Source organism: Ursus maritimus, unplaced genomic scaffold (assembly GCF_017311325.1).
Source record: "Ursus maritimus isolate PB19 unplaced genomic scaffold, ASM1731132v1 scaffold_14, whole genome shotgun sequence".
In the NCBI taxonomy this organism is placed as follows: Eukaryota; Metazoa; Chordata; class Mammalia; order Carnivora; family Ursidae; genus Ursus; species Ursus maritimus.
Window position 1 is genome coordinate 3,059,261 of NW_024423786.1, and position 23,986 is coordinate 3,083,246.

The 23,986-nt window shown below is 50.6% G+C and overlaps 2 protein-coding genes across 3 annotated transcripts in view; one reads left to right on the forward strand and one right to left on the reverse strand.

Moving 5' to 3' along the window:
- Positions 1-2,176, reverse strand: part of EFCC1 (EF-hand and coiled-coil domain containing 1) — a 41,093-nt gene extending 38,917 nt beyond the window's left edge. For both annotated transcript variants that reach the window (XM_040628390.1, XM_040628389.1), the window contains exon 1: positions 1,431-2,176. In XM_040628390.1, the coding sequence (XP_040484324.1) occupies positions 1,431-2,150 (720 nt within the window). In that variant the 5' untranslated portion in view covers positions 2,151-2,176. The remainder of the gene's footprint in view (positions 1-1,430) is intronic.
- An 11,894-nt stretch (positions 2,177-14,070) lies between these two features.
- Positions 14,071-23,986, forward strand: part of CFAP92 (cilia and flagella associated protein 92 (putative)) — a 55,964-nt gene continuing 46,048 nt past the window's right edge. Inside the window, exons 1-6 of the mRNA XM_040628392.1 lie at positions 14,071-14,332; positions 15,491-15,681; positions 16,274-16,487; positions 20,009-20,137; positions 21,029-21,116; positions 22,610-22,734. Of these exons, the coding sequence (XP_040484326.1) occupies positions 14,071-14,332; positions 15,491-15,681; positions 16,274-16,487; positions 20,009-20,137; positions 21,029-21,116; positions 22,610-22,734 (1,009 nt within the window). The remainder of the gene's footprint in view (positions 14,333-15,490; positions 15,682-16,273; positions 16,488-20,008; positions 20,138-21,028; positions 21,117-22,609; positions 22,735-23,986) is intronic.

Sequence of the window (23,986 nt, forward strand, 5' to 3'; positions counted from 1 at the left end):
GCCGTGAGCGCCTCGCGTCGGCCACAGGCCACGACCGCGGCCACCGTTCCCGCGCCCCCCGGAACACCCACGGTGCACGTTTATTGCGCGCACTGCCTATGCTCCCAGGGTGGTCTCAACTCCTTTAATCCTTGCAACAATTCACATGGGGCGGGAGCTCTAATTATCTCCTTTTTCCTGGGTTAGGGAAACTGGGCCACAAAGCCCAATATTCTCATCTTTGCGTGGTACCAGTACCCGAACTTCACGACTCTTCTCTGCCTATCTCCTGCGTTGGTAGCATTCAGCCTTCTGAGCCTCCTCCGATCCTGAGACGCGAGGAACAATCTAAGCGTCTCAAAAAGGTATTTCTGGACCTCCCCAGTGTCTGGTCAATAGACTGTTCTTGAGGGTGGGGTTTACCACTGTGTCCCGACACCTAAACCGGGTCTGGCACACAGTAGGTGCTCAATGAATACCTGGAGAATGAATGATCCTGGACCACCTTCCTCCCCACCGTAGGAGTCATTTCCCACTCCCGCCCTTCGCTTCTCTTCTGCTCCTAGGCCGCCAGCCCTTGCCTGTCCGTAGCTATGACCACTGAAAGCAGCACCCTGCCACCCCTCCGCATACTCAGCCTGCGCTCTGCCGCTCAGGGCTGGTGACTGGGCAATATGCAGAGTGGGGCTAATACAAGTAGCTCCCTCCTGACCTATGGCCCCTTGGGGCAGAGGCTGTTCTTTTCCTCCTCCCACCCCCATCACCCTCCGCACAAGGCCGAGTGCAGTGCTGAGCACAGCGCTGAAGTGTTTGTTGGCTGAGTCCCAGATGCTTGGGCTGGGTCCATATGTCATTCAGTGCTTCCTTCTCGACATCCCAGAGGTCTGGCTCCCCACAGGTGTTTGGTGGCCAGTGACTGTCTGATGAACAGGGACACTATTTTAGCACCTGGCCCCGGCCCTGAGGGAGGCCCATAAATATTTGCTGAATGACCCAGTGAGCTGCCGGTCTCCCCCACTAGGCAGGAAGCTCCTTAAGGGTGAGGACAGGGCCTTTTTCACCCCTTATCTCCTAACGCACCTCCCACCCCCTAGCCTGGCACCACAGAGAGCTCAAGATGCCTGTTGAATGACTGAATGTGCGAGACGGCCCAGGTTTTCTGGAGTTCAACTACTGAGTTAGAAGAGGCAAGACGACATAGTGAGGGTGGGGGGAACGCGTGGGATGGTGATCCGGGTGGGACAGGGGTTTGGAGGTGGAATGGGTGAGGAGAAGAGGCGGCCTGGAGTGGGTTGAATGCAATGGGTGGGATAGGGGAGGACGCAGGGAGACGAAGTGGGGTGGGGCTGCCTTTCCCCCCCTTCCACTTCCTCAGCGGGTCCTGGGCTGCTCAAACGACCCCCGCCCCCCTGCAGTCACGGCCACCCCCCTCCCTCCGTGCCGGCGCGCACCTGCAGCGCTAGGCAGCGCGCGTCACTGCTCTGCAGCGCGGCACGCAGGTCCTCCACCAGCTCGCGCAGGCTGCTGTTCTCCTCCTCCAACCGCGCCAGGCGCTCCCCGTCCCGGCTGCCTTCGGGGCCGCCGTCCGGGCCCGGCGTGCGGGGCGGGCGGCGGCGGCGGCGCGGGCGGCGCAGGCGGATCTGCGTCTCGACGTGCTCGCTGAGAGCGCCGCGGGGCAGCCGGGGCCCCGCGCGGGTGCCGAAGTAGCCGCAGAGGCGCGCGTGGAACTGGCGGAAGGTGAGCTCCGGCGGCTCCGCGCGCAGCGCCAGGCGCGCCTCCTCTTCGGCATCCGCGTCCCCGTCGGTGGCCACCACAGCGGCCGCGGCCTCGGCGGTCGCATCCCCCGGGTTCGTGTCTCGGGCGGCCGCATCCCCGGAGGCCTCCCCGGCGGCGGCCCCCTCGGCGCGCAGCCCCAGCACGGCGCAGAGAGCGCGAAAGTCGGCGCGGGGCAGGCGGCCGGCGCCGCGGCAGTCCAGGTGGTGGAAGACCTCCTGCAGGTACTGGTCCAGGCCGGTGGCCAGCACCACGATCTCATTCTCCACGCCGCGGTCCAGCCCGTAGTGGTGCGCCAGCGCGCTCAGCAGCCACTGGGTGCGCCGCGCGGGTCGCCGGTACGGGTCACCCCCAGCGCCCTCCATGCCGGCCTCCCGGCCCGGGCCGCTCGGCTCCATCGCGGCCGCGCGTCGCTCCTCGGGTCCCTCCGCCCCGCCACTTCCAGGGGCGGCCCCGGAGTTCCTCGAAAGGAGGGGCTTAGCGGTCGCGGTCTGGTTGGAGCGGCGCGGAGGGCCGTGTCCAGCAGCTGCGCTGGCTTGGCGGGGCGTCTGTGTTTACTCGGGTTGGTTTGGAGGAGGCTGGGGTAGGGGGGCTGGTCCCGCTCTCTGGCTCGCTTTTCCGGGTGACACCCCGCTCTCTTCTCCCTCATCACTCCCGGGGAGTCCCTGGCGTCTCCTTTTCCCCTCCCATCCCGGCTCTGTCGGCTTGCAGCTCCCGCACCCTCTGTCCCACTGCGCTGAGAGTTGGCTCCGGGACCGCGCGAGGCGTGGGCTCAGGATAGGAAGCCGGGGAGGGACCGGAGGGTAGCTGCCCTGTCCTGTTGCTGGGGGCGTGTCCCCCAAGCCCACGTGTCACTCCACCCCTTCTCCGGGGAAAGTCTTTCCTGCTGGCTCTAACCGCCGTCTCCCCGCGCGGGTGCGGAGAAGCGCCTCTCTCCTTAGTTCAGATGCAGGGTTCCCAAACTCACGTGTGGCTCTACCGTAGATGGTGCAGAGGCTTACGTGGTAACTAGACCAGAGAGACAGGGTTGGAGAAGTGGATTGCTTAAGGGACATCCCGCTGGTAAGAAGTCGATCTGAGATGGGCCCTCGTTCTCCAAGCTCTGTGTGTGTTTGGTAGGGCGTTGGGGTGGGGGAGGCGGGGATAGAAAAGTGGTTTCCAGCCCTCACCTTTGTGCCTGTGGATGGTGAGTTGGCGATGCGACCTGAGTTCCGTCTCTGAGCTGGGGTTATGCTAACAGGGTTGTTTGGCCAACCTTTTCTCTGGCCCCTTACAACACATTTCTGGAAAAAAACACCTTCTCAGGGGAGACCTAGGCTGTTTTTCTTTTCTCTTTGATGAGAGAGGTGCCATGCTCCTGTTACCTGCACTGGGACGCGTTACCCAGCCACGTTGGAGCAAGAGCTAGACCTTATTCAACTGTCCCTGGCTGTGAGATGGGCAGAACCTGGCTTTCTGTGTAACTCTAGGAATTTAAACGCCAAATTCTGGAATTTGAAAAGGCACTAAAATTCTGTCTTCTGTGCTGCAGTATCCCAGAATCAGCACTTTATTTGGCAAATCCCTACTCGTTCTTGAAGATTTTGCCCAAGGGAAGCAGTTAGATGCTTCTCCCCAGCCATTTTGGACATTTTTTTTTTTAAATTATAAAGGTAAGAGCATTTTGACAAAAAGTTTTACATCCATCCCACTTCTTGGCTCCCGCCTTAGAAATAGACACGTGCTCAGGATGTTCGCTGTATCACTGTTTATAATATGGAGAAACTAGAGACACCCTGGTACTCATCAGCGCATCAGCCACGATGAATCACCGAAAAGGGACGAGTGAAATAAGCCAGGCGCAGCCTCTTGTGTGCAATGTTATGACTTCGATAACAATAACAACAAAACCACACCAAACGCTATTAAATATTTTCTATAAGGACTTCTGAATGTAACTGCACAGAAAAAGACGGGAAGTAGAGGCCCCTGGGTGGTTAAGCCTTTGCCTTCAGCTCAGGTCATGATCCCAGGGTCCAGGGATGGAGCCCACATCAGGCTCCCTACTCAGTGGGGAGTCTGCATCTCCCTCTCCCTCTGCCCCTCCCCCACTCATTCTCTCTCTCTCTCTCTCTCTCTGTCTCTCTTTTTTAAAGATTTTATTTATTAATTTGACAGAGAGAGAGAGAGAGAGAGAGACAGCCAGTGAGAGAGGGAACACAAACAGGGGGAGTGGGAGAGGAAGAAGCAGACTCCCAGTGGAGCAGGGAGCCCGATGTGGGGCTCCATCCCAGAGACCTGGGATCATGCCCTGAGCTGAAGGCAGACGCTTAACCACTGAGGCACCCAGGCGCCCCTCTCTGTCTCTCTCTTTCAAATAAATAAAATCTTTAAAAAATTAGAATTAAAAGAAAAAGATGGAAGGATTCAAAACTGATGCAGGGGTTATTTCTGGGGATCAAAGATGTTTAGCTTTTGCTGTAACATTTCCCTTTTTGCCAAGGCGATTTCTTTCTTTTGGGGAGAACACACCTTATTTACCATTTATATACCATAAAATTCACCCGCTGAAGGGTGTAAATACATGCTTTTAGTACATTTGTAGAGTCCAGAGCCATCACAGTCTAACTTCATAACATTCTTATCACTCCTTTCCCCAACCCTTGTACTGGTTAGCTTATTTTCCCCGTCACCTTCCACCCCCAACCTCCCGCACTCGGTAACCACCACTTCCTGTGTCTACGGATTTGTCTATTCTGGACACTTCGTAGAAATGGAATCATACAGTATGTGACTGGCTCCTTTTTGAAACATTGACAGTAGTGTTTCCAAGGTTCACCCACACTGCAGCATGTATCAGTACATCCTTACTTTTATGGCGGAGTGGTACTCAATCGTGCGGCTAGACCCCGTTTTTGCTTCTCTGTTCATCAGCTGATGGACATTGGGGCTGTTCCCACCTTTTGGCTGTTCTGAATAGCACTGCTGTGAACATGCATGTGCAAGTTTCTGCGTGGACATGTTTTCATTTGTCTTGTGCGTAGACCCGGGAGTGGGACCTCTGCTTGGATGGGAGTTTTACGTTTAAGTTTTGAGGAACATGCCAGGCTGGTTTTCATGATGGCCGCACCATTTACCTTCCCAGCAGCTGTGTTTCCGTGTGTTTCCCGACAGGTTAAGTAACACGGATGTTTTCAGGCCTCCATCTCGCCTCATGGGGCCCCTGGTCTTCCTCAGCAAGTTCCTGCCATCTTCCATTCTGCTCCGTGTTCACACCCGCATCCAGTCGGTCAGGCCATTGTCTGCTCTACCCTCGCAACCCATCCCGAATCCCACTCTTGCCCCACTCCAGGGGTACCACCCTGGGCCAACCCCCAGCATCTCCCACCTGTATTCCTGCAACAGGCTCCCCCAAGAACGGCCTGTGGGCTCCTACAGTCTGTTCTCCACAGCCAGAGGACCCCCTCCTCCCTGCTCAGGAACCCCTAATTCTTTCCCTCTCACAGGGACAGAAGGCAAGGTCTCACTTTCCCCCCAGCCTCCGCCTCATCTCTTGACATTGCCCTTCCCCTTGACCTCCACACTGTTCTTCTCACTCCCTTCAGGGTATTTGCAGCCGCTTCCCCCAGATGTTTACCTCCTCAGGCCCTCACCTCCTCCGTGAGGCCTTTGGTGACCCCGAAAGCACTCTGCACCTCTGACAGACTCTGTCTCCCTGTGTTAAGCTGTCAGTCAGCCACGAGGGTAGCAATACTGGTCCGTTCCCCTGGAACGGTGCCTGGCGCACTGAAAGGAGGCAGTCCCCCTCCACCTTCCTTCTCAGCTGCCTCCCTGGTTGCCCTTGGGAATGGTGGTGTGTGTTGCCTTCCACATGTTTTCTTTGCCTATGCATGATATGTGTATTTTTTATTTGTATTATTTATTATGTATATTTTTTCGAGGCAGCTATTACGTCCTGCTGCTGTTCACCTGTGGGCCTCACATGAGGGCTGGGCTTCATGAGGCCAGGAACCTGGTGCCCCTCGGTCCCAGCAGGTGTCTGGCACTGCGTAGGCACTAATAATATTGGTTCGTATGAACACACATTTGTAGAAGTGAACTCACTGCCTCTAGGTGGCCTTGGTGGGATTTGGTGTCTTTTGACCCAGTGATGTTGGAGTCAGGGAGACTCCAAACGTTGGTAGCTGATTGGACCCCCAGATGGACCGCAGAAGCTTCTAGGCCTGGAGCCCCACGGCCTGTGGGTTTGCTGTGTACATTTAGGACAGGACTCGGGAACTTGGCTTGGGACCTTGGAGTTGGATCTGTGCAGTTGAATCGGATTTGATTTCATGTTAGTGCTGAGAGCGGGCAACAAGCAAGACGGCGGCCCCCCCCCCATCCCCCACTGCAGCTGGGGACGGCTTTTGGCGAGGGAATCCTTTGAACAGTAACGTTCCTGGGCCAGTCAACATTGAAAAGAAAGCCTTTAAATATCTTGCCATGGAGCGTTGCCTGGACCTCCACCCCCCTCTTCCCCTCCACCCTCCCCCCCTGCCCTGAAGCTCAGTGGGGGCCAGGGAAGTCAGGGTTGATAATGGTGCTCTGTCAGGCCTGTCGGTCTGCAGGGCAGTGTTACCAGGCGCCTCTGAAATCATTCCAGTCGGACCCACAAGGTTTTTGTTGAAGGTTCGAAGTGAGCAAACTCAGAGGTCTCCTGGGCTCTTTTGTCTGAGCTGGGGGATGGGTGTGCGTCTGCGTGGGGGAGAGCAGAGGCCCTGGCAAAGAGATGATTTTCCGAAGTCAGTTCACTATTGTTTGAGCCATTTCAAAAAGGATATTGTTTAAAGCGCCTTTAAACACCCCAGAAAAAATGCTAAAAACCAAAAATCACCACCAGAAGAGAGGACCCCAGATACCTCTGATGTATTTGTTTCCAGGCGCTTTCCATGCATTTGGGCATGAAAGAACTTCCCTGGGGTGGGGGTTACATGACTGGACACATCTGTCAAAGCCCTTCAGAAGGGCGACTTTACAGGACGCGCCTCGTAGCTCATTAAACTCAACATAAAGAAACACGGTGGAAATGCTGTTGCTGGAATCTTTCTTTGCACGGGGACCGTACTTCCTAAGCAGGCTTGCTGCCATCCTTAATACTCCTTTGCAGTGTTCCCGAGCAGCACTTGTGTTCCCACTCACGACTGAGCTGGGAGGGGCTTCGTCCTCCCCCAGGGACGCGCGTCAAGGTGGTTTGCAGTTTTTCTCCATTAAAACAACACCGTGAACTGTTGGCTCTGCGTCCGGGTGATTTACTAAGCGCCAGGGAGCTGGAACATTTTATGCACTCTTGATGCTGCGGAACTGTTTTTCAGAAAGCTTTTGTCATTCTGTGCAGCCCCCTGGAGTGTCTGGGAATGTCTGTGGGCCATCATTTTTAGTGACAAAGCTATTATATTTTCAGGAGTCTTGGTTAGATTTGCTTAGCGTTCAGACACCAAGTTTTATTTCTATTAAAAATCGGACTGAACTAGGCAAAGATTTCTTAGATACAACACAAAGTGAATGGTCCAAAAAAGAAAAAAATCGATAAATTGGACCTCATCAAAATTCAAAACTTTTGCACATCAAACGGCGGTGGTAAAGACACCATTAAGAAAGTGAAAGGACCGGCGGGAAACCAGGAGAAAATATTTGCAAAACACAGATCCCATAAGGGACTTGTATTCAGACTTTCCAAAAACTCCTACCACTCAATAAGAAGAAAAACAACCCAATCAAAAAGGGAACAAAAGACAGGAACAGACATTTTACCAAAGAGGATTTATGGATGACCAGTAAGTCCATGAAAAGATGTCAGTACCTTTAGTCATCAGGGAAATACAAAATAAAGCCACAATGGGATACTATTTCACACTCCTGAGAATCCACAATAAATTAGACAATATATGGTTTCTGGGGGGTGTGGAGAGAGAGGAACGTTCATCCTATGACGGTGGGAACGTGAAACGTGCAGCCACTTTGGAAAAACAGTTTGACAGTTTCTCAAAAAGAGAAAGCATGGAACTGCTGATGTGGAAATACTGGGGTTTGGGAGCGAATGATCAGGAAAGAATTCTTGAGACGTCTTCAGCGCAAAAAGGTGGTTTTATTAAAGCACGGGGACAGGACCCGTGGGCAGAAAGCTGCATCGGGGTTGTGACAGGTGACTACATACTTTCAAGTTCGGAGGGGGGTTAGGGATAGCCTAAGTCTCTAAAGAATTTTGGAAACAAGGTTTCCAGGACCTAGAGGGGCTAGCTGTTATTAGGAAAAGGTCATTTATTACTGTCTACCAAAACCCCAGTCATGAGACCCTTCAGATGTGTATCGGTGCGCCATATGCTTGGGGGCTGATTGCCAATGTATATCTTTGTGGGGGGAAGGCAGAGATAAAGGAAGTTTCCAAAGGACTTTTTAAAAATCTTTTTTTAAATTAACATATAATATATTATTTGTTTCAGGGGTACAGGTCTGTGATTCATCAGTCTTACACAACACCCAGCACTCACCACAACACATACCTTCCCCAGCGTCCATCACCCAGCCACCCCATCCCCCCACCCCCCTCCCTTACAGCAACCCTCAGTTTCCTATAATCAAGTCTCCTATGATTTGTCTCCATCTCTGGTTTCATCTTGTTTCATTTTTTCTTCTCTTCCCCTATGATCCTCTGCCTTGTTTCTTAAATTCCGCATATGAGTGAAATCATATGATAATTGTCTTTCTCTGATTGACTTATTTTGCTTAGCTCAATACCCTCTAGTTCCATCCACGTTGTTGCAAATGGCAAGATTTCATACTTTTTTAAATGTTTTTTATTATATTATGTTAGTCACCATACAGTAAAGATTTCATATTTTTTGATGGCTGTGTAATATTCCATTGTGTATGTGTGTATACACACACACACACACACACACACCACATCTTCTTTATCCATTCATCTGTCAATGGACATCTGGGCTCTTTCCATAGCTTGGCTATTGTGGACATTGCTGCTATGAACACTGGGGTGCAGGTGTCCCTTCGGATCACTACATTTGCATCTTTGGGGTAAATACCCACTGGTGCAATTGCTGGGTCATAGGGTAGCTCTATTTTCAACTTTTTGAGGAACCCCCATACTGTTTTCGAGAGTGGCTGCACCAGCTTGCATTCCCGCCAACAATGTAAGAGGGTTCCCCTTTTTCCACATCCTCGCCAACATCTTCATTTCCTGACTTGTTAATTTTAGCCATTCTGACTGGTGTGAGATGGTGTCTCATTATAGTTTTGATTTGTATTTCCCTGATGCCGAGTGATGTTGAGCATTTTTTCATGTGTCTTTTGGCCATTTGGATGTCTTCTTTGAAGACATGACATGAAGAAATGTCTTTTCATGTCTTCTGTCCATTTCTTGATTGGATTATTTGTTCTTTGGGTGTTGAGTTTGGTAAGTTCTTCATAGATTTTGGATACTAGCCCTTTATCTGATAAGACATTTGTAAATATTGTCTCCCATTCTGTTGGTTGTCTTTCGGTTTTGTTGACTACCAAAGGAATTTTTATACATAAAGCGAGTGTTACAAGATCCTGGAAGTCTGGTTGATGTTAAGTTAAGGTTGCCTTTTGCCTCTAGCAAAGTATTAACATCGAGGCAGTTGAGTTCCTAGAGGAAGATCACTCTGCCTGTTTCAAGGACTTGTCAATGGGTTGTAGGTAGTAAGGATATTTAATTATTTTTCTTTTGCATTTGTTCCCCACATCACTACCACATGACCCAGCTATTTTACTCCAAGTGTCTACCCAAGAGAAATGAACACCTCTGTCCACGCAGAGACCTTTCATGGGTGTGTTCATGACAGCATTTTTCATAAATGTCTAAATGTTCAACCTCAAAGTCTATTAACTGATGAATGGATGGACAAAATGCGGTGTATCACACAATGGGACATTATTCGGCCACAAAAAGGAATGAAGTATTGATTAATGCTACAACATGAATGAACTTCAAAAGCATTCTGCTAAGCAATCACAAAGCCAAGCCGCATGTCATACGGCTCCATCTATATGAAATGTCCAGACAAGTCACATTTTTAGAGCTAGAAAGTAGATTAGTGGTGGCCTGGGACTGGAGCGCAGAACCGAGATTAATCGTAAATGTACATGAAGGGTCTTATTAGGGAGATGAAAATGTTTTAAAACTTATTTATGGTGATGATTTCATCACTTGGTAAAGTTACTAAAAATCATTGAATTCTATACTTGAAATGGGTGAATTTTATGATATAAAATATACCTCAATACAGCTATCAAAAAGGGGGGTTGGAGATGGCAAGAAGAAGATGGGTGTAGTTGTTCCCCGAATATGCATCCAACTGCCAGAGGCTTGGGAGAACTTCAGAAAGCTCTCTGGGTGCCCATGGAAGCTTTGGGGCTCCCCTATCCTGACAGGAAGAAGGACGCAGTGATTGAATGCCTTCAAATTGCTCCCATCCAAGGGATGCCTGTCCGCACCGTGGCCTTGCCCTTCCTCCTGCCCAGATGTGCAGTCAGCTCTTCATCCCCTTGAGTCTCGGCTGACCCTTGGGACCTGCTCTGGTCAGTGGATATGGCAGAAGTGACACTGTGCCATTTCAAAGCCTAGGTCTCAAGAGGCTTTGTAGCTTGTACCTTTGCTTTCTTGGACCCCTACCCTGAGAATGCCTTCTGAGGAAGCTAGTCCAGCCCGGTGGAGCATGAGGGGTCTCACGGGGGGAGGGTAGGGGGAATTGAGGTCCCCCAGCCAAGGTCACCAACTGCCAGACATGGGAGGCCATTTTGGACCTTCCAGCCCTATTGATACAGATGATACAGCCCAGTGAGTGAGCCCCGGCCCCACCAGTGAAGATCTACCCAGCTGATCTACAGAACTGTAAAAAATAAAGTGGCTGTTGTTTTATGCCATTAAGTTTTGGGATGCAGCAATAGGCGACTGGAACACATACCCTTTTTTCTCTACTTTGACTTTGCCTGTCCCGAAGACATCTTTGTGGAGGTGAGGTTGTGGACACACCTCTCACACCTGAGTACCAGTGGCACATGTTTGCCCTCACTCCATCCCACGACGCTCTGGGTTTTGACCTAGACACCATTTCTCTCAGGGCAGTGGTTCTAAACCTCGGCTATGCGATAGAACCTTGGTGGAGATAACGTTGAAAAAATATGGGGTCAGTTCCAGTCATTGATTATTGTGCAACAAATCATCCTAAACCTTATGGCTTAAGACAACAATAATTTGCTTCGGTCATGAAGCTGCAGGTTGGGGAGGGCTTGGTGCTAACCGCTGGTTTCCGCTACACGCGGTGTCAGGTGGGGTAGCCTGGAGGCTGGGATCCTCTGAAGCCTGGCACTCTTCCGTGTCTGGCAGTAGAGGCTGGGAATCAGTTGGGAACTGTTGGCCAGAACATCCACATGTGGACTTGACGCGTGGCTGCTTGGGCTCCTCATAACATCGCGCTGAATTCTTAGAATGAGCTCCCCCAGAGAACAAGGCAGACGAACGTGGAGTTTGGATGAGCTGGCCTCAGAAGTCAGAGTGTCACTTCTGCAGTACTGTCTTGGCTGAGATGATCACAAAGGTCTATCTGGGTTCAAGGGGGAAGGGCCTAGACCCACCACTGGATGGGAGGAGTGCCGACATCACTCTGTAAGAAGAACGTGTGGGAGGAGATCTATTGAGGGGGCTACCTTTGAAAAATACAATCTGTTTCTGGTTCCTAAGCCCAGCCCTGGAGAATCAATGCTGAAGGTCTGGAGTGAAGCCCTAGGATTGGAGTTTTTATGTGTTCCCGGGTGATTCTGATGCATATCCAGGACCAGGCAGCGGCCCTTTGTGTAAGATCTATGGCCCCTCAATCCTGAGCTCAGAGCTGTCCCCACAGGACATGCTGTAGAGATTGGCTGCTGCCCTGGGTGGTAGTGTGACCAAGGACCCTTTGGAGGGAAACCAGCCTCAGGCCAGCAGGGGGGACCTGAGGAGCAAGATGGCTGCTCTTGTGCAGGGCAGGGTGGTCTCACTAACCAGCCCTCGTTAATGGGGCCTTTTGGGAGCTGGTGTATCCTAGTAGCCTTCTTCCAACCCTGTGTGTGTCTTTGGCGCTTCCCGGTTATAGACGGTAGTCTCCAGGCTGCTGGTGGTACGGTCCGCTAGGGTGGTATGGCATTCGGTGGGGAGAGACTGAGTCCTGCTCTCCAGGGTGCTCACTGCCATTTGGTGACTTCCCCTCACAGCTGTTCTCCAGCTTCAGTTTTCTTAGACTGATTCAACCTGTGGAATGTTGGAGGACCCCAGTGGGCAGTGGGCAGTATTCTAGGAGGGGCTGCCCTCAGCCCCTGGGGGTGGTCTAGGGAGGCAGGAGGTGGGAGGCAGGGGACCTGGGTTCCGGCTCCAGCTCTGCTACAGTTTTGCTCCTTAGCCTTGGGTAAGTCATATCTCCCCTCAGAGCCTCAGTTTCCCCAACAGTCACGTGTGTGGAGCTTCAGCTCCCATTCTCCTGAATGACCTGTGTGGAGTGGAGCTGCTCTGCCTTAACAAAAACCTGATGTGGCTCCCCATTGCCCGTAATCTTGGAGCCCTGCCTGCCCTCCACACCTGGGTACCAGGGGCCCTGCTCTCCACTCCAGCCTCATCATCCCTTCCCTGAACTTGCCATGCACCTTTACCCCTCTGGGCTTTTGTATATGCTGTTCCCTCTGCCTGGAATACTTTCTCTTGCTTTCACTGTCTGGCAAACCCTAGGGTTTGGCTTTTGTCACCTCCTCCATGAGGTCTGCCCCTGTTCCCCCTGGTAGTCACCTCTGCGGTGCGTCCCTGCACCCTAGCCCCTTGGGTATTCTGTGATCTACATGGGGAGCGACGGCTAGCCTTCTGTCAGCTGGGAGGTTGGCCGGGGGCCGGGGCGGGGGTGGGTGTTGTTTGCAGACCAGCCCAGGCCTTGGAGTCAGTCTGGATTTCAGTCCGGCGCTGCTGCGACACTCGCCTGTGTGACCTGGGGCAGGTCGCACCACCAATCTAATCCTCTGTCTCCTCATCTCTGAGTTGGGGCTCATGGTCACTGAACAGAATTCTCATGATGTTTTAAGGACATCAGCGACAGAAGCAGAGAATTTATGTGAAAGAGGTTTGGGGTGGGGTTATCCGAGTTTCCAGAGCCCGTTGCTTCCCTTGCCTTTATCAAAGCATGGCAAGTGGGGGCTGATGGAGGTTAGGGGGAGCAGAAACCCCTTTTCCCTGTAGTGGGGCATATAATAGGTGCTCACATTCAGAGCAGGAATTCCTTAAAGATTGAATGCATAAGTGGATGCATGAATGAGTGAATGAAAGGAGGCAACTAGTTGCTGAATTTGGATACACCTTTTTGGCAGACCTTGTCTGTGCACTTGGTCCGGGACCTGAGGCCGAGGCGGGAAGTCCCGCCCCCAGGAGCCCCGCCCCCGGAGGAGCCCCGCCCCGGGGCGGGAGCCCCGCCCGTCTCCTAGCAACTGTCAAACATAATTGCGCGGCGGCTTCCCGCGGGCCTCCCTGTCCGGGTGGGCAGACTGCGTCCTTGGAGCCTTCTCGCCTGGCGGCTGTGCGGCCTGTGTACGAGCTGACCGACGCCACGGCCTGAGCCCAGGCTGCTGCCCAGCGCATCCCCTCGCAGGTACCGAAGGTCCCCCTCCACCTGCCGCTCCAGTTGGGCACCCCATTCTAAACAAAACGTTAGCCCAGGTTCCTCCTCTATGGACCCTGAGCTTGTGTCCCGAACCCAGCACTCAGGGCCCATTCGTGTCTTGCCTCGGGGGTTCTCGCCCTCTTTGACCTCACCAGACTCTTGCACGGGCCGTCCCCTTGCCCGGTTCGCTTGTCCCCACATTGCAAACTCCTCCTGTGCTTTGGCGCTGCTCTCACCCCGAGGCCTCCTGAGTGGAAGCACGGGGTTCTTTCCCAGCTTTGCGGTTCTTGGGTAATTGCGCTCACCTGGAGCTGGCATTCCAGAAGTACCGATGATTGACTTGTGAAAGGAGGAGGGGCTGGGGCTGGGGGAGGATAGAGACTCAAGTTGGAGAAACTGGGGCTGCTCCTTATCATGATTGCTGCAAGCCACCATTCTCTGTGGTTCGTTGTTGAGTGCCTACTGTGTGCCAGGCAGTGTCCGAGGTCTTGGCGGTTCGACCCAGGACAGGACATGGGAAGGGAAGGAGGCGAAGGGGGGTCATCCTGAAAGAGGCAGGGCTTACCTTCTGGGAACAGAGGGAGGTGACCGCAGCGCCTTTATTTTCTTGCAGCCAGGAGTGCCACGCCCGTGGGTGCTCTGCAGAATGTCGCTGCATGCCTGGGAGTGGGAGGATGAGGACAGGGCGAGCATGGGGCCCATGTCCTCCATGGTCAGCTTTTACCAGTCTGGGAGTGAGTGCGATATGGAGGAGCACCTGAAGGTCAAAGCCCAAGCCCAGGAGTCGGACTCGGAGCGCCCATGCAGCAGCGAGTCCTCATATGGGCCTGCCAGCACCTTCAACTCCGATGTGCCCCAGGTTGTCCCCTGCAAGTTCATCATCTCATTGGCCTTCCCGGTGAACACTGGTAAGTGCTGGAGCAGAATCCCAACAGCCTCTGCAAAAAGAGGTGCACTAATGACCTTCTCCTAGAAGTTCAGGGCACCTGAGCTCCCTCCACTGGCTTTCCCAAGTGAGGTGGCCAATGCCAGCAGCAGAGGTCAGGAAGGAAACTGCAATTTTAGGGGGCCTATGGTGGGCCAAGCAAGTAAGTGATTAAATAGGCTTCACATGCTTAATCCTCTCAACAACCCTAAAAAGCAGGTGGTATTATTTCTGCTTTTCGCAGATGAATAAATGAGAAAGAGGTTACAGCATTGGTTCCCGTAAGCTGGCTGTGCAAATTCCTTGTTTAAATTCTCAGATGTATTGAATGAAAATCTCTGAGCGTATAGGTATATCAATTACCTGTTGCCCCCAAATTCTGTGTAACAAACCCAAACAACTCCCCAAGTCAGGGGGTTCAAACAGAAATCCCTTGTTCTCCTGGATAAGCAGGTCGGCGGATCCAGCCTAGGCTCCCCACGGTGGCTCTGCTCTGCTCCCCGTGTCTCTCTTCCTTCTCCTGGACCTGTGGGTCGGCCAGTCACACTGTTGTTATCGAAAGGCAGAGACACACGAGAGGGCAAGCCCAGACACCCAGGGACTCTTCAAGCCTTTGGGCACCTCCCACCTGCTAACTTTTTTTTGGCCAAAGCAAGTCACATGGTGGAACCCCCAAGATCAGCGGCAGAGAAAAGAACTCCGCTTTTGATATGTGTATTTTGTCTGCTTGCACCAACCCCCCTGAAGATTAATTTCAGCTTCTCCTTGTAGTTCTATCCGTTCTTGCCTCAGATCGTTTGGAGGCTATTTGGTTAGATGTATACCATGTTTAGAACTGACCAATCTTTTTGGTGACTTGAACCGTTTTTACCGCCAAGCCCGGGGGAGGCAGGCGAAGCGCCCCAGGTGAAAAATGTAAGGAGGAGCTCCCTCTCAGAGTCATGCAGTGAATATTTGCACCCTGTTACTCTACTAGCTAGGGGGCCTGGACCTGCATCTCAGCCCCCAAGTGGGGCAAGCAGCATGGGGGTGGGCTGCCTCCCACAGCCTCAGGCTGTTTCTTGGTTCCAGGGAACTGTGGAGACAGGGGTGCTTTCCCACGTGAGGTTCAAACAAGACTCATTAAATCCATGTCTTCTAGGTAATAAAGGAAAATATACAATTTTGATTGAAAAATATAGGAAACACCCTAAAATGGACAAACCTGCTGCAAAGGTTCGCCGTTACTACCACGTTGAGTATTTCCTTCTGCCTGATGATGCGGAGCCTAGAAAAGTTGACATGGTGGTGTTTCCGATGGTGGCCAAAGTGTTCCTGGACTCCGGAGTGAAGGTGCGTGTGCACCTCGCATATAGCCTAATACTGCATAAAGTGTGCTTGCTTCCCTTGGAGCTTGCTAGAAAGGCAGGATGTTGGGTTCTACCCCAGACCTACTGAATGAGAATCCACACGGGCCTACCAATACCAATTACCGGACTTTCTGTTTAGATATCTCTATCTAGTCATTTCTGTGGTGTTTCGGAAGTTTCTTGCCGCTCTCGTGATTTCCCCCCCTGTGTGACCACCTGTGTGCATCCAAGTGTGTGCACACCCACCTGCCAGCGCACACACCCACCTGCCGGTGCACACACCCACCTGCCTGCCTGTGGCCTGACTCTGGCTCAGTGCTTGGAAGTCACTGGGAAGGGCACGATGGGCAGGTGATTGCTTTGACTCTGTCTTTTCCGATGAACCCAGACACATGACGGGGCCCCGGCCAGGACACCCATTTCCTGATGTGAGGTGGCAGCTGGGGGAGCACGAGGCACAGAAGGCAGACGGATGGAGAGCAGCGCCCCGGGGGACAACGCTGGTGGGGGTAACCTTGGGCTGCTCGGCCTCCCGGTCCTGCTCCCTTAAAGCCTCTTGGTGCTCTTTTACACAGACAGTGAGGCCGTGGCACGAAGGGGACAAAGTCTGGGTGTCATGGACCCAGACTTTTAACATCAACGTGACGAAGGAATTACTAAAGAAAATAAATTTCCACAAAATAACCTTGAGGGTCTGGGACACGAAGGACAAGGTTTCGAGAAAAGTCAGATATTACCGGTTAAAGAATACTGGGTATGGAGAAGATACGGGATCTTTCGGTAAGTCGGGTACTTGGGTTTTATTTGAAACATTTCTCGAGGCGTGTGACTGCTCACCAGTAACAGGATCAAAGCCAGTGTCCCCTCCTTTTCTTGCTCTCGCTTTCCCGGGGCACAGGTGGCTTTGGGTACCAGTGGTGCGTCATCCCTCCAGGACAGGCTTGAGCATCAGGAAGTTCCGCCCCAGGGAGTTGTCTGAGGCTGGGCAGTGTCCGTGCACGGGCGTTGGTCACCACCCCTCCCTCCGCCACATTTCTGCACTTCCTGTCCCCAGGCAGCACCCACGTGTGTGTTCCCCACCGGCCCGTCTCCTGCCTGAGTATTGGGTGTTCACTGACAAAAAAGACACCAAGAAACAAGAGAAAACTTAAGAATCCCATGACCCTGAGACAACCATGTTAATCTTTTCATACAGACCCTCTACATTCTCATTTGGGGAAACATTTTTTTAAGACTTTATTTGAGAGAGAGGGAGAGAGAGAGCACAAACAGGGGAAAAGGGCAGAGGGAGAGAGAGAAGCAGGCTCCCCGCTGAGCAGGGAGCCCAGTGCAGGGCTCCATCCCAGGACCCTGAGGCCATGACCCGGGCTGAAGGCAGATGCCCAGCTGACTGAGCCACACAGGCGCTCCTGCATAAATATTTTATCAATGCCAGAAAGTCTCTTTTTGAGCTCCCCTCCAAGGAGAGAGCTAGGAAGAGTGGAAAGGTCCAGGCTTTGAAGTCGGCCAGCTCGAGTCAACCTGTCTTCCATCTTGAACTAGCCAACGACCTTGGGCACCTTCCCACTTCCTCTGCTTATATGCCTCGAGGCAGGGTGATGGGAGTGCACCGCCACCCAGCAATAAAGAGAGTGTGTGTTGTCTATATTTAAAAACTAAAATGCTGCCAATTGAACTATGCTGTGGCATTAATTATAAGATGCATTCAGTTTTTAGAAGCGTCCAAAGGTCATGGCGATGTGCATCTGAGAATGGATGGAATGTGGGACCCTTATCACTGTTGGTGGTGGCCCCGACAAGTACAGCTCCCCCCATTTTACAGTGAGCAAAGGAGACTGACACCTGCTTGAAGTGCATGGCAGTGCCAGAATCAGAACCCATTGTTTGGTGACTAGAAACCCTCTGCTTTCTCCGGCTGTCCAGCCTGCGTTTTTGAGGAGCCTTTCCGGCACCGGGGGGCTTGGCACTTCTGACCATTCACCTTTCACTGATAGCTGGGGTTTCTTACCCTTGGTGCTGTTGGCATTTGGGGTCAGATCATTCCTTGTTGTGGGAGCTGTCCTGGGCACTGTAGGACGCTCGGCGGCACCCTGACCTCCACCTGCTGGATGCCCGTAGTAGCCTCACGGTTGTGCCAACCAAAGGTTTCTTCAGACGTTGCCAAATGTGCACTGGGTTGGGGAGCAGAATCACCCCTGGCTGAGAATCACTGGTTTATATCTAAGCTACTCATTGTAGGGGTTCCGTGTGAGAAAATGGGATTCAAGCTGCCTTTTCTTGCTTGGACCGAACGAAAGACCCACGTCTTCAAAGCATGGGGTTCAAAACCACCTGCGTTAGATGCATTTGGAGTGCTGCCCAAGTGCAGATTCCAGGGCCTGCCCCAGAGCTGCTGAGCCAGAATTTCTGGTAAACATTTGCCCTGAAGTGAGCTCACATTGGAGCAGCGGTGTTGGGGCGGGTGTATCAGGAAGGCTTCCTGGAGAAGGGGCCATGGGAGCCAAGTCTGGAAGGGTAAATGGAATCAGCTGGCCAGAAAAGGGAGGAGGAAGGGTGTTCTAGGCCCTGCGGGGGGGGGGTGGGCGATGGGCCTTCGTGAGTGTTCTTGCTCTTCTCCAAACCCCATGTCATGCCTGGTATCACCGCCTCTTAGGTTAAATCATTTCTTTCCATAAGTGGTGTGTGTGCATTTTGTAAAACAATTTAGAAATTGGCTAGTACAGGATTGCCTGGGTGGCTCAGTCGGTTGGGTGTCCCACTTGTGATTTCAGCTCAGGTCATGATCTCAGGCGTCGTGGGATGATGGTCTCAGCCATCAGTTGGCTTCTCTCCCTCTGCCCCTCCTTGCACAGATTCTCTCTCCTTCTGAAATAAATAGTCCTAAAAAAAAAAAAAAAACCAAAACCCAAAAAAACCAAACGGAATTGGCTAGCACAAGGGAGAAAGAGGTAAGATCCCATGATGCCTGACCAGAGGCAGTCATTGTTAACATTTCCCTGTGCTTTTTATATGTAAGTAGAAAGAACATTTTAATGAAAAGGCATCTGGTGTGCATGTTGTCTTAAGCCCTGTTTTTCACTTTACAAGCTATCGTCTTGAAACTCTTGTCTGTGGGAGGGCAGAAACAGCGTGAGAGGTTTGGCTCATGTTCCAAAGAGGATAGGCAATCTCTTTGGGTGAACCATAAGTCAGAACTGGTTAGTCTTCAGCCTGCTGGTTTTGAATGGAACATCCCATCAAAAGCCAGCATTTCTCCTCTCTTAAATTGGCTCGGCCTCTTGGTTTCTTAGTTACTGGACAAAGACGGCATCGTTCGTGAAGCCCCTAGGTCATGTGTGACCCTGGCAGTCCCTCAGCTCTTGGCCGTCGCTCCACGCCACACCTGGTTGGTGTCCCTGCCTGTGTGGTGTCCTTTGGGACTCTCTACCCCTTAGCTGGTTCCTTCCTCTGCATCCAGGTCTGTTCCCCATCTCCTCTCTCCCACCGCTGTTCCCTGACTTGTCTATAGCCCTGCTTTGACCTTGGCACTTCATTGCTATGCACCTCTAGATGGCCGCCCAGTGGCTTCAGGAACCAGGTCCATCTTCTGGGTGTGGCCTTGAAGGCAACCTCTAATTTGTTCCCCGAGCCTCCTTTCTCACTGCTACTCTCACCTTCATTCCTGGTCCCTGAAAACACTAGGGTTTTCCCCATTGTGAGGCCTGCCTGCAGCTATGAGGCCGTCCCCAGTGGGCTCTTAGCCTCCTCTCTTTCTCCACACTTGGTATCTGTCCTTTAACACTGAATCCAGTTGAACCTCTTCATTTCTTCACCTCTTTCTTGTGGCTTCCATTATCTGCATTAATTATCCCTGGCGTGTTGGATGCTGCCACAAGCGTACAGAGTCCTGTATTGATAGAAGTGAAAAAGAGAGGGCTCCTCTCCCTGGCTGGCTGCAAGGAGCCCTGCGGGGTAGTTCGGATCACAGGAACGTTATGTAAGGGTCCTACTCCCCATCCGTAAAATAGGGGCGAGTGGAAGTGCCTTCAAGTGAAGTTCCTTCAAGTTCCTTCAAGTGAAGCGCGATGATTGAATGGAAGGACGCATGTCAAGTACTTAATGGTCTTTTTTGGAAGAAGCCATTGCCAGTTGAGGTTTGGATTTCCTGGTATGTTGAAGCAGCGTCCTAGGCAACTGCTCCTGGAGGGCAGGGGCCCTGCCTGTCTTATCCACCTGCTCCATCCACAGCACTGGGAGAGTGCCGTAACATAGAAGGTGTTCTGTGAGTATTTCGGATTGACTGAGTCATTGGTTCTTCTCCTGCATTCTAGAGGAAGTGAAGAATTTGGTTTTAAATCAGAGAGGATTGTCTGGACAGGACCCCCACATCAAAGAGGAGTGGGACAAGCAGGATGCACGAGAAAAAGCAGAAAAGGCAGGAAAACACAAGTCTTTGCATGGTGAGTGGAGATGACCTTTGGGGACAAGCTGGGGGGGGGAGTCGATGGCAGGGGAGGGGATAGATGGGCGTTGCTGGCGTCGAGCACGTACACTGGTATCCTTCCCGTGTATCAGCAACTCCTGCTGGTGCTGGTTCCCTCTGCAAACCCAGCGCTGCTCTCAGTGCGGGAATCACTTTTCGTTGTTGATCCTTTCTCTTTGTTTAATTTTTTTTTATGACTTACAAAACTTTTCTAACTATAGAAGTTATATATGTGTGGTTTTTTTTAGAAAAGTCAGTGAATATAGAAAAGTATAAAACAAGCAGGGAAAACAACTATAGTTTTATCACCAGGAACAAGCATTGTAATATTTTGGTTATTATGTTATGGCAACTTCCTTTGTTGTAAGATTTTTTTTTTTTTTTTACATAGATAGGGTTGTTCTGGATACATAATTTTGTATTCTGAGATTAATAATGTCCCTACATGCCCTTTCCTATTTACTTAAGAACTTTGTATAAACTCCATTTGTGGCAACTACATAATTTTTCATCTGGTAGCACCGTAACATTCCCTGTGGGTGGGGATGTGGGGATCTTGGGAGTGTTCAGTATTCTCTGACGTAAATAGTGTTGAATTGGACAACTGAATAGATAAGACTTTTTTTTTCTTTTTTTTCCCCTCTGTGGGGTGTTATATAAGAAATTGGAGGCTTCCTCTTGCCTCTGTCCAAATAATCCTAGTCTGTATATTCATTCATTTACTCGTTTATTATTAACCAGCCTTTTTATGCTCACCACACACCAATCCCTCTGCTTGATGACTGCCATTACAAAACGGGTAAAGGGCCCTCATTTCTTAATGAACTAGAATGGAACAGGAAGTCCACTTGCTAATAAATATTATCAGATTCTCACCCAGCAGGGTCTGAAACTTTCCCCAAGATCTCCGAGGCATATGAAAAGGTACTCAGAATGGAAGATCTTGCCACAGTTCGGTAAGGATGGACCCATGTTATTTTGGGGAGTGGGAGTGGAACCCCCTCTTGTACAAGCCCTACAGACTCTCAGCAAGAGTCATGTGGATTTTTAGTAACTTAGCTAAGTCGGAGCTCATGCAGTCCAGGTGAAGTTAAAGGAATAGAGAAAGGAATGCTTGTGTTTATGAGTGCAAACATTCACAGTGCTTTTGCATGTGTTAGTTACCTCAGTCCTCATCATAGTCACTCTGTGAGGTGGTATTACTATCTCGGTTTCTCCCACAACATAACAGAGTGGTTAGTGATTTGCTTAAAGTTTTAAAACTGAAATTCTTGGGAATCTTGGGAGTGTTGGTAAAGCCAGGACTCTAGCCCATATCTTCGGATCACTGAGTCCACAGCCTTTCCTGCTGTGAGTGCAGTTGCTCTTAGAGCCTAAGAAGGATCTGGAGATTCCTTGGATGCTGTGGGGACCAGAGGTAGAATGGAGGCCCAGCTGGTGGCTTAGGAGAATGGGATGGGGAGAACCAAGAGACTATGTCATTAAAAAATCTTGACTTTTAGGGGTGCCTGGGTGGCTCAGTTGTTAAGCGTCTCCCTTCGGCTCAGGGCATGATTCCGGAGTCCTGGGATTGAGCCTGCATCAGGCTCCCAGCGGAGCAGGGAGCCTGCTTCTTCCTCTCCCACTCCCCCTGCTTGTGTTCCCTCTCTCGCTGGCTGTCTCTCTCTCTGTCAAATAAAAAACAAAAAGCAAAAAACTTGACTTTTAAAGAATTGCTTTTTGTGTTGAATTTATGCATTAATTTGAGAAGAATTGACATTTTTACATTGTGAGGCTCTCCCATCCATGATCATGGTATATCTTTTCATCTAATTCAGCTCCTCCTTTATGATTTTTAATAGAGTTAAATTTTTTTTCTTCCTATAGATGTTGGATAATTCCTGTAAATAAATTCCTGGATATTTTAAAGTTTTGACTGCGTTTATAAAAAATATATTATTTTCCATTATATTTCTAGTTGGTTAGAAATTGATAGTACAGGTGTGGTCTGCAGAGCATCAACATTACTGGGAACTTGTTAGAAATGTGGAATGTCAGGTCCGCCCCAGGCTTACTGAACCATACTTGCATTTTGTTTAATAGCATTTCCAGGTGATTCATATGCACACTGAAATTTAAGAAGCATTGATTAGAGGAATGCAATGTCATTTTTAAAAAATCTGCTCACGGGGCACCTAGGTGGCACAGTTGGTTAAGTGTCTGCCTTCAGCTCAGGTCATGATCCCGGAGTCCTGGAATTGAGTCCCGCATCAGGCTCCCTGCTCAGAGGGGAGCCTGCTGCTCCCTCTGCCTGCTGCTCCCCCTATTTGTACTCTCTCTCTGACAAATAAAATCTAAAATAAATAAATAAAATAAAGATCTGCTCACATTTGGTCCACTAAATAGATTCTTAGATCTGGTCCCTGATTTTTTTCACCTTCATTTACTTTTCTCTTGGTGAATTTTCTAGATGGAGCACATCAAGAGAAACAGCTCTTTCTTTGGGAGCAGCAGCCGCGTTGGAGATGAAGGAGTTAACTGAGAGATCCTCATTTAGCAGCTTAACAAACATGTTGGAAAAGCAAAAATTTCAAAGTAAGTTAGATGGGATATTGGAATTTTATAACATAACTAGACTTAGAGGACTTACGAAATATTTCAAATTCAGAATACTTCAGAAAGATTCTTTGATATCTGACCAAATGTTACTTGAAAGAGAGTACTCCATACACTTCCAACTTGCCCATTCTGTCTCCCTTCACCCAGCCATTCCATCCCACCTCATCCCATTCACTTACCCGCATCGTCCCCCCCATCCACACAACATCCCTTCCCACTCCACCAATGTTTCCGTGCTCCTGACTCATGATGTCGTGAACATGGGGAGCGTGAAAATCTCTAATGTTGACTGTAGTCTTCCAAATAATAACTACATTCCTATGTGGTAGATGCTGTGGTAGGGTCGGCAGGTATGTTGGGGAAGCACAAGAGTTGGATTTATGTGAAGACTCTCTGAAGATAAGACGTTATTTGCTTCTTATGTTGGAATGAGGGAAATAGCATCCCAGGTGGCAGGAAGTTTGTAGTCTTAGTGACAGACCAAGAGGCAAGGGTCCTCAGAAGCCACTGCACTGACCTCTTCATTCTTGACCTTGGTCTCCTCACCAGTTTTGCAGCAAGCAGTTAGGTTTCCAGTATGAGGTGGAATATTCTAGAGCTGGTGCACTTGGGGCCTCCTGGGATGGCCCACTTCCTGTTTGTACGGCTGTAATTGCTACAGATCATTTCCTTGACTCTATCAGTGAATCTGCTTTTCCTGGTTGGAGTTCAACGCTCGGAAGCTGCAGAGAGAAGTGACGGCTTGAGGCAGTCTCTCTGCAGCCGTCGGAAACACAGTGCCTCACGTTCCTTTTTTAAGGCCTGAAAAGCCTAGTCCCACACTTTCATATCTGAACACCTTCAACTCTTTCTGAGTTATCTCTTTTCCAGATTAAATAGCCTCACTTTTCAAAAATATTCTTAAAGCAGTTTAATGAAAATTTTAAACCATCTTTTTATTTTGAAAAAAACGGTACACAAAAAATTACAATGTGTGTGTAATTTAGGTGTTAATGTTTTGCCACATTTCCTTCATCTCTTTCTTGCTCTTTCCTTTCTTCTTTTTTTCCTTTGTTTCTTTCCTTCATTCCTCCCTCCCTCCCTCCCTCCCTTCTGTTTGAGAAAGAAACGTTTACCGATATAGTCTGTCTCCTTTGCACCCTGTGCTTTCAAGAAGCACACCCTAGGGGCGCCTGGGTGGCGCAGTCGGTTAAGCATCTGCCTTTGGCTCTGGGATTGAGCCTCGTGT